The sequence below is a fragment of the Cynocephalus volans genome, chromosome 10 (assembly GCF_027409185.1).
Source record: "Cynocephalus volans isolate mCynVol1 chromosome 10, mCynVol1.pri, whole genome shotgun sequence".
NCBI lineage: Eukaryota > Metazoa > Chordata > Mammalia > Dermoptera > Cynocephalidae > Cynocephalus > Cynocephalus volans.
The window spans coordinates 14192247-14202794 of NC_084469.1; the positions used below are offsets into that span (position 1 = coordinate 14192247).

At 54.7% G+C, this 10548-nt stretch overlaps 1 protein-coding gene across 1 annotated transcript; it reads left to right on the top strand.

The window, feature by feature from the left end:
• Nucleotides 1-5305: 5305 nt before the first annotated feature.
• On the top strand, nucleotides 5306-6004 carry NOG (noggin). Its single transcript, XM_063113292.1, has one exon. It carries the CDS (start codon nucleotides 5306-5308, stop codon nucleotides 6002-6004), a length of 699 nt encoding a protein of 232 aa, XP_062969362.1.
• The last annotated feature ends 4544 nt before the right edge of the window (nucleotides 6005-10548 follow it).

Consider the following 10548-nt stretch of genomic DNA (forward strand, 5'->3'; position numbering starts at 1 on the left):
TTCCCCAGCGTGGAGCCAGATGGGGAGGGGGCGCAGGCAGAGCAGGAGCCAGACTGAGGAAGGGAAGGGGCCGTGGGGCTGCAGCAAGCTGGCTGCAGCTCCTTCCCCGCTTTGGTCTTAAACTTTGTCTCTATTTTAGGAAATGCGTTTCACATTTATTTACCCATTTTCCCATCGCAGCCCATGTTTTGGAGTTATTTCCCTTCCTCTCCCCTCTCTTACTCTCCTGTTTTTCCCTCTTTTGCCTCTAGTGCCCATATCTGTTCACTCTTTCAACTAGAATCATATCACGAGTTGGAGACACACACACAATTATAAGGTACTGTGAAGCTGAACTGGGTCTCTCCACCCTCACTGTGGGTCCCAATCTGGCCAGCATCCCCCCACACCCAGGAGGGAAGCCACATGGAGCCCAGCACCCTCTGGCCTCAGTGCCACCTCCTTCAACTTGGACATCAAATGGCAGTCAAGAGAGGAAAGTGACAAGCCTTATGGCTAACTCTTCCTCACCTTGCTAAGTTGGATCAAGCCCAAAAATGCCATTTTAGGTCTTACTAAGAGAAAGCCCATTAGATTCTATGTTTATGGGACCCAAGAGATGGTCAGAATCAGAGGGCGATGGTTTTCATATGTCTGAGATGACACCACATGTAAAAGATGGCAGTTTGCATGCCTTCTCCTTATAGTGTCTCAGGTTCCTCTGACCTCCTGGTGTTGGGGAGCCCCAGAGAGGTAGAGTGACTTGCCCAAGGTCCCACAGCTGGTCAGCTGCAGGTATTCTGACATCCAGCCCTGTACCCTTTGCACATCACCCATGGTTGCCTTATGTCTATGTTTCCAGGGCCAAAGAAGCAAGAAGATTGTCAAAGTGCTCTTAGAATCATGATTGAAATCAGAAAAGCACCCTCAGTCTCCTCTTGCCTTGACCCAGAGTTGCCCACATCATTTTGCAGGGACAGAAACCTGGGATGGGGATAGCCAAGAATGGGCCTACACTTTCGTTGCTCATTAGACTCTTCCAGTGTTGGCTCCCAAGGCCTAAGTCCCCAGCCGATCCTCACAAAAGTCCACACACCCCGCACAGAGAGGGCCAGATCAGAAAACTGAGCCTCTGGCCACCCCTCCCTTGGCCCATCTCCCACCCCACAGCTTCCTTTTGAAGAAATACAACCCTCTTTGTCCTGCTTGTCACACTCCCTCTTCAATAGAGCCACAGAAGCATAGAAATGGGTCATCTATTGAGTCCTCCAAGAAATTCCAGTCCCTTCCCTGCCCCAAGCTCCTAAAGGCTGGCAGCCACCAGGAATAGCTCAGTTGCACATGCCGAGTGGACAGAAAGCAGGCCCAAAGGTGTTGATGTCAGCAGCGTCCCCCACCCTTCAACCCTCTCTTGTTCAAACTCAAGATGGTTGCCCAACTGAGGGTAGTGGCGTTCTCTGTCCTAACAGCTAACATTTGTTGAGAGACTATTGCCCGCTCTACGACCTGCCCCAGACACCGTGGTTGGCTAGACAGTCTTTACCTTACCTAGCACAATGCCGAGAGGTATGTATTATCCTCATCTTACAGATGAAAGAATGGAAGCTTGGAATGGATAAGATGCTGGTGTTAAGAAGGTAACACCATCAGTAAGTAGCAGGACCAGAATTCCATGGCAAGTCTATAGGGTCCAAAAGTCATCGTTGTGTTGAGTTTCCCTGTCTATGATGTTGCTTCCTCCACTCCCCATGTCCCCAGATCTTCTGGCTGTCCCTCATACAATGTGGCTCCCCTCATCATACAGACTCATACCATATATCTCAAGTCTCCTTTTCTCCCTACTCAGATGAATAAATCCTTTTTCTTTATCAAGCTCAGCTAAAGCTTAGCTCTACCATTAAGGTATTAGTAATGCTCAGTCCCTGATACCAGTATCCCAGATTCGCTCACTGTCTATGTGCATGGGCTACTCCAGGGTGGCGCAGAGCTGCCCGCTTCTCAAGTGTGGCATTTCAGAACTCCACAGTGAAATGGGGTAGGTGTGATTTGAAAACAGTAAAGCTAATGTTATAATGGCTTTGACTCCTTTTTCATCTTCATAACGTATTATAAAATTTCAAACAACATTCAAAGAACAGCATGAAAATATTATATTTACCAGAATGGGACATGGGTTTAAAAGAAGGCTGTGAAACACTGGTCTCCACTGTTACGGGAATTTATAATTTTTTTACATGCTCTTTTAATATTTTCTTCATATGCTTGTCCTCTCTTCCCTAACTGGATTGCAGAAGTCTTGAAGTGTGGAGACCAACTATGAGTTCTCTCTTGTATTTTTCCCCACTGTCTTCACCCAGTGAACGCTCTAAAAACAGGTCACCCAATCTAGTCTCAAACATGGTTTGAGTTTCATTTCCAAGGGAACTTTTTTGCTGTTCAGTCAAATCTACCCCGCCAAAATAGGACTGAAGAATATGAGATGGTTTTCAAAGGAAAACAGGTGATTTGAAGGAGGGGAGAGGGAGATTGATGGAACAGAAAACAGCACAATAAAATGTCACTAATGGGAATCTACCTTCTAAGGAGGGCTGGGCTAGAATTTAGCCTTTGAACGCTTTACTGATGTGAGTTAATTCACATCAGTGACAAAATTGTCCTGGAACATTTAATCTTCATAAGAAAATAAACTAGTGTCAACCCCCCATTAAGCACATCACAAAGAAAGGCACATGGTTTAAGAGCCCACTATGTGCCAGGTTCTAATCACACATTATTTCAGAATCAACCCAATGCCAACAACCAGTGGGTTGCTCCTGTCTCCACTGTACCTCAGAACAAGACCTCCTTCAGGGCAGTACTTTGATAGCCTAATTCTAGTTGTTGTCTAGACTTTCAAGTTGAGGAAGATGTTTTCCGCTGAAACTGGCCATCCCTTCCACATGCTGAGGTTTTACAGAAAGACTACCATGTAACTGTTTTCTTCCTTAGACAGAGAACGGAAGGGGAATGAGGCAGAATGTAAAGAAAAATCAGATCTTTGGAGAAAGAAAACGGAGTGATCTAGGCCGTGGCAGTGGGACCTCCTAACACCCACTCCATGGGGTATTGACAAATACTTGAGTCAAACATTCCAAGTCTCTCTTCTCCAGCTTTTTCCAGATTCCAATCACATCCACCGTAAAGGAAACTGAGTCAGAGTTTCGAAGCTTCGATTCTGTTTCTAATCCAAGGGAAAATTAACCGGAGGTGTCACTTCAGTATCCGTGTCCCATCAAGAGAAACTGCTCCTGAAAGAGAAAGCATCATGCATGTTTATTTAGAATCACAGAAAGGCAGGGCTGGAAGAGAAAAGTAGTTATGTCACTAACGTAAACCTAAGGTATTATGGCACCACAAAAGTGACCTTTCCAAAGTTAACATAGTTATAGCAGGGTGATCCCAGCCACTACTCAGGTCCCCCTACTGCCAGTTCATCTTTTAAGTTTCTGGTCCCCACTCTTGCCCACTGAGGCCAATTACAGGAGGCAGAAGGTGCAGCACGCATCCTTGTGAAATTTGAGGGGCTTGGAGAGAAATCTCAGGAAGTATGCTTATAGTGAGGGTCTGGAGAGCTTCAGGAAAACGACCAGAACCAGAACGGAACCGTCAGCACAGCAGACAGACACAAAATGACACGCACACAGAAGTAGAAAGTGAGCTGGGCAGAATGGGCAGCAGACAAACCCACCTCGCAGGGCCGTCCCTGACAGCGCAAGGTGCAGGGCTTGCCGCGGACCAGCAGAGGGCGCGCCGCCCCCAGGGAGCGGAGCGGCGGCCGCGCGGAGCCGGGCGGGCCAGGGGAGCCACAGTCCAGCCGGACGCGCCCCTCCGGCTCGGCCACTCAGGGTGCAGGACCCGGCCAAGGAGGAGGAGGAGGAGGAGGAGGGTGAGGAGCGGACCCCCCTCGTGGGCCCGGGGGGCAGACGGGCAAGAGTGCTTCCTAGGAATTACATCACGCTGCGCAACGCTGCGGCTCTCGGACTACCCCGACGCATGGGGGAGGGGGAGGCACTGCGGGGAGGGGGGAGAGACTTAGACCCGGCCCGGGAGAGAGGAAGGCAAGACGCACCCGGGGAAAACGCTCCATGCACATGGAGAAATTTCTTGCCCCGAACTGCAACGGGAAACGAGCCCCCAGCACTTCCCCGCTGCTCCCTTCCCAGTGCAAAGCACCCAGCTAGTGAGAACGCCCCCAGCCCCACCTCGAGCGCCCCCCAGAACCGGCCCTGCACCCTCCAGCCCGGCTCCAGCCCCGCCGCGAGCTTTCCCCAGGACTGGCCCTGGCGGGGCGCCTAGAGCCCCAGTTGCATTGCTCCAGGAGAAAGGAGGGGGGCGGTGCATTTTGCAGGAGGAGGAGAAGGGGGGTGGGTGGTGGGGGAGAGAGAAAATTGCGCGGAGACCTGCCAAGCGCCACCGCCGCCGCCGCCGCCGCCGCCACCGCCGCCGCCGCCGCCGCAGCCGCTGCCGCCGCCTGTGAGCTCCGGCGGGCAGCCGGGCTGTCGGCTTCCCGGGGCATCTGGGTCCGACTGGGCACAGCCCTGGGCGCTGCCGAAGCCGCCGCCGCCGCCTCCGCGGCGAGTGCAGGCGGCTTCCCCCGGAGCCTGTGCCGCTCCAGCTCCTCGGGGGTGGAGAAGTGGGGGGTGGGGTTGTTGTTTGGGGGGAAGAAGGGGGAGGGGGCAACGCCGAGAGAGTCAGTGGTTTCCATGGTGATGGAGCTGAAAGTGCAGGAAATTTAAAGGCTTGGACCCTGCGAGACAGACAAACCGGTGCCAACGTGCGCGGACGCCGCCGCCGCCGCCGCCGCTGGAGTCCGCCGGGCAGAGCCGGCCGCGGAGCCCGGAGCAGGCGGAGGGAAGTGCCCCTAGGACCCGCTCGGCCAGCGGCGCTGCACAGAGCGGCAGGACGAGGAGCAGCGAGCGGAGGAGGAGGGGAAAGCGGCTCGTCCACGCGCCCTGCGCCGCCGCCGGCCCGGGAAGGCAGCGAGGAGCCGGCGCCCCCCGCGCCCCGCGGTCGCCCTGGAGTGATTTCGGATGCCCCGCCGCGGCCGCCTTCCCGAGTAGACCGGGGAGAGGAGTTGCGGCCAACTCGGGTGCCTTTTCTCCGTCCCTGTGGGAGCCGGCGCTGCGCGAAGGGCTCTCCCCGCGGCTCATGCTGCCGGCCCTGCGCCTGCCCAGCCTCGGGTGAGCCGCCTCCGGAGAGACGGGGGAGCGCGGCGGCGCCGCGGGCTCGGCGTGCTCTCCTCCGGGGACGCGGGACGAAGCAGCAGCCCCGGGCGTGCGCCAGAGGCATGGAGCGCTGCCCCAGCCTGGGGGTCACCCTCTACGCCCTGGTGGTGGTCCTGGGGCTGCGGGCGGCACCGGCCGGCGGCCAGCACTATCTCCACATCCGCCCGGCGCCCAGCGACAACCTGCCCCTGGTGGACCTCATCGAACACCCGGACCCTATCTTTGACCCCAAGGAGAAGGATCTGAACGAGACGCTGCTGCGCTCGCTGCTCGGGGGCCACTACGACCCGGGCTTCATGGCCACCTCGCCCCCGGAGGACCGGCCCGGCGGGGGCGGGGGGGCGGCTGGGGGCGCCGAGGACCTGGCGGAGCTGGACCAGCTGCTGCGGCAGCGGCCGTCGGGGGCCATGCCGAGCGAGATCAAAGGGCTGGAGTTCTCCGAGGGCTTGGCCCAGGGCAAGAAGCAGCGCTTGAGCAAGAAGCTGCGGAGAAAGTTACAGATGTGGCTGTGGTCGCAGACCTTCTGCCCCGTGCTGTACGCGTGGAACGACCTGGGCAGCCGCTTTTGGCCGCGCTACGTGAAGGTGGGCAGCTGCTTCAGCAAGCGCTCGTGCTCCGTGCCCGAGGGCATGGTGTGCAAGCCGTCCAAGTCCGTGCACCTCACGGTGCTGCGGTGGCGCTGTCAGCGGCGCGGGGGCCAGCGCTGCGGCTGGATTCCCATCCAGTACCCCATCATTTCCGAGTGCAAGTGCTCGTGCTAGAACTCGGGGGCCCCCTGCCGCACCCGGACACTTGATCGATCCCCACCGACGCCCCCTGCACCGCCTCCAACCAGTCCCCCACCCTCTAGCGAGGGTTTTCAATGAACTTTTTTTTTTTTTTTTTTTTTTTGGCTACAGAGACCTAGCTTTCTGGTTCATGTAATGCACTGTTTAACTGTGTAGGAATGTATATGTGTGTGTATATACGGTCCCAGTTTTAATTTACTTATTAAAAGGTCAGTATTATACGTTAAAAGTTACCGGCTTCTACTGTATTTTTAAAAAATATATATAAGCAAAAGAAAAAAAAAGAACAGAGAAAAAAGAGACTTATTCTGGTTGTTGCTAATAATGTTAACCTGCTATTTATATTCCGATGCCCTTCGCATGGCGAAGCAGGGGGTAAAAGTTATTTTTTCTTAAAGTACAAAGAGAGGGGGGAACTTTTGTAGAAGGACTTTTTAAAAGCTATTTTCCATTCTTCGGAAAATGTTTTGGTTTTCCTTGGACCTCGAAGAAGCTATAGAGTTCAATGTTATTTTACAGTTATTGTAAATATAGAGAACAAATGGAATGACTAATCATTGTAAATTAAGAGTATCTGCTATTTATTCTTTATAATATCCCGTGTAGTAAATGAGAAAAAAAAAAGTGCAGAGCAGGATTAAAGAAAACCACTAAAACCGACTGCGCTCGACACTGCGATTCTGTGTGTTGGTGATTGATGGGGCGGGGGGGGGGGAGGGGGGCGGGAGGGGATGCCGCCGTGCCCCGCTACCCCTGTTGGGAGAAGGGGCTCATCCCCCTCTGACTCGTCTCCTCTGCTACGACGGAGGTGACTGCTGAGTTTCCCAATGCGGGGGAGGGGGGTAGGTAATGCTCAAACCCCTCAAACATCACGTGGCCTCCTCCCAGTCTCCCAGCTTTTTCCCCCTATGTCACCAAAGCTCGGGCCTGTAGTGACCTCGACACCCAGCCGGCCCCCTGGAGCTGACCCCAAGCTGGGCCGAGGGGCGGGGGAGGGTGGGCGGCCGCTTTGTCCTGCCTGACAGGCCCTTCACAATGGGGACACGTGTCTTTCACACCTACCCCGGGGGGCGGAGTGCCGCTGAAACTTGACCCCCGAGGAATGGGGGGGCGATCAGAGCGCGCCCACCCAGATCCCGCCACCCCGCCCGCTTCGCACCCCCCGCCTCAATATCCAGCCCGTGTTAACCCTTTGCACTCCCGGAAGCTGCGGTGGTGTGAGCTGAGGCAGTCCCTCGGAATCAACCGCGCTCGCAGCCTCCGGGATCTTGCAGGTCCGAGCCCCCGAAATCCAGGCCCTCGGTCGGAGTTGCTGGGGATGGCTGCGAGACTTGTCACTCGCTGCCCCTCTCCCCCGGGACCTAAGAAAGACTCCGAGGCTCACGGTTTCGGAGGGGTCCGAATTTGGGTTAAAGCAAACGCGCCACCTCTGGGTCTGCTTTTGGAGAAGGGGGTACAGCCCCGCTCTGGACACCTCCTCCACTAGGGGGGCGGGGAGGGAGGGGAAATCAGAAGCGGGATCTCTGAGCTGTAGGACTCGATAGGGGCAGAGGGCGCGTTCCCCCTGAAAGGGACGTGCAAGACATCCCCCCCACCCCGCGCCTGCAAAAGCCGAACTTCTCGGCACAGACGCTCGGCTCTCGCGTGCGTCCCTCCTCCCCGGTCCCCGGTGGCGCCCATCCGCGCGGCTCCACGTGGGCCCGCTTCCTGACACTGCTCAGCGCTCCCTTTATTTATCTTGGACTGCACAGTCGCTCTCCGTCGCTCCCTCCCCACCCCCCTGCCACCTCCCCGCGCCTCCCTCCCGGCGTCCCCCTCCCCCTAAGTCCCGAGTCCCGGCGAATCTATGCTAATTATTTCAAACCTGCGCCCGGTCCCCAGCGCAGCCTCCAAGCCCGCGCCCCCGCCCGCCCCGGCCCTGCAGCCGGCCGCCTTCTTCCCTCCCGGCGCAGCCTCGGCGGCTCCTCGTTTCAATGGCCTGGCCCGGGAGCCCGAGCCCCCTCCCCGGCGCTGCCTGCGTCAGCCGGGGGACAGACGTTAGGGTATTCATTAACCGAGAGCCGAGGAATAACGGCATTATTCCCCCCAGAGAGGGCACCCTGCCCCCGCCACTATCTGAGGCTTCATTGTAAAAGGATTAAAAGTTAAAGACCTCCATCTTATGATTCTTTCATTTAATCTTCCTGGCGCCTGGGAGACATGCTCGATGGATGATGGCTTTTAAAATATTCCTAATGTCGGCTACCTTAAGACTCCAAGCCGGGCAAACAAACGTAATTTATTTCCAGAAGAAAGGGGATATTGAGATGTTTAAGTTTATGAACCGCCGTCCCCATGTATATTTGTTAAGTTCTGACAAATACCCAAATAACGTTAAAATCAGCCATTCATCACTTATGAATTTATGCAAAACTCTCTGTGCCCCGGGCCAATATTTTTTGAGACAGAGTTTCACTGGCGAGGGGCGGAGGGGGTGGGGAGCGGGGGCAGGGGAGGGGGCTTCTGGGGTGGGGGCAGCCGAAAGCAAGAATTTTCATGCCTGGTAAACACGCGAATTATGCGAAGAGAGTTATTCCCAGCTGGGCTGGCGGCCAAGACTCGGAGAGCGCGCCGAGGCCAGCGCCCCCACCCCCACGTTGGCAATGTCACTGGATTACAATGCGAGGTCTTCCCCTCCGCCCGCGCCCCTCCTCCCCACCCCTTCCCACTTGGAAAACCCGCTCGCAGCCGGCGAGCTTCTCGGCTTTCAGAGCGGGAGCCGTGTGAGCTGGGAGGACCCAGGCTGCAGACGTGACGGGCAATGGACAGACCGCCGGACAAGACAGATCCCTTTGGGGTGCAGGCCCGCAGCCTCTCCGGGCGCGCGGAGGGAGGACCCAGCAGGATCCAGGCAGTCTCCGAAGAGAACGAAGGAGGTGCTGGTCCTGGAACATTGTGGCTTAGGCATGGCCAGTGACGTCTCCATTATTACTAATGGTGATAATACTAATAATAGCATCAACGCGGGAAGGAGGAGAGAGCTCTGGGCAAAGAGGCTAGAAAACTGTCTTCTGCGGTCACCTAGTGCCTATTTCCTGTAAGGAGGAAAATTGATCTAGGTGTCTTCTGCGGCTTTGACAGCCTGTGTCTATAAATTTATGCCACTGCTGGGGGACCATGCCTCCCAGAATGGAGATTTATAACTCTTACAGATATGTACACATGAACTTGTTCAAATCCTGGAAGAGCATGGCTAGGTTTCCACCCCCCCATCCCCCCCACCCCCCATGACAGCAAGAATTCATTCATCAACCCTCCATTTGCAACTCTTCCCTTTATTCCTTCCTTTCATCCTTTCCATAATGCACCCCCACCCCACCCCACACACACACACACACTCCACACACAAGCAAACTGAGGCCAAATGCCCGCAGAAGGCTAGCCCTCTGGGAAGGGGATCTGGTTCCCTGTTGAGATGGAGAAGGCCAGGGGTCCATTATCAGCCTTGCTTCTGAGACTCCTGGGAAAGGGGGTTGAAATTTGGTGGCAGCTGCAGGAGAAAGCTGGCTGCGTATTAAGAGCTCTTAGCTGTGCTGGATGGGGACAGCAGGGGAGGGCCCAGCCCATATTGGTATTTTGAAGGGGGTGATTCATCCTTTTCCTTTAATGCTCTTGGAATGTCAGAACTGAAGGGGAGCTTAGATTCCAGTGCCCACCGCTCAATTTACCAATGAGAAGACTGAGGCCTCAGCAGCCACTTGTTGAAGATCACGCAGATAAATGCGGTTGCATCAGTTGGGTAGTCCCTCTCTGTTTTGTCTCTTCACCGTTCTCTTTTTCTTTGTTCATTCTTTTTTTTTTTTTTTTTTTTTATTGGTGGGAGAGAACGCTCCCCAGAGTTGACTTAATAAACCACTGATCATCGCACGCTGATCAACCATGCTGTTGTACTTACTCAACAGGCATTTATTAATGGCCTATGATGTGTCAAGCACTGTGTTAGGCCCTTTACACACATTCTTATCTAAGGTCTCTCATTTCCAAATAAAGAAACTGGAGCTCAGAGAGTTTAAGCATCTTGCCCAAAGCCACACAGTAAGTGGTGCAGTTATGATTCAAAATCCAAGCTCATGCCAAAGCCTATGCTTCTTCCAAATACTCTTCCTTCATTCAAGGACTTGAATACCTGGCTTAATCACAATGCCTGCCACACTGTGTGCTGGTAAGTTTCAACTAAAGCTTTGTAGGACTTCATGCCTGGCAAGCCACACAAAACATTTTTGTGCACCCTGTTACGTCCCCCTTCCTTCTCCACCCCCCCTCTCCCCCAAGGAAGTTACAATGCAGTAGAGGAGATAAGAAATGAAGAGCAGGGTAAGTGAGGAAAGAGGCGTTAAACAAACCATCAAACGAACCTGGGCCAGAAAGAGGAAGGCTCACTGCTGGACTGGGAAGCCAGAGAAGAAGGCATTTGATTAAAGTCTCAAAGATCAAGGTGAATGTCAACCCATCGAAATGAGGATGGGGAGAAGAGAGCA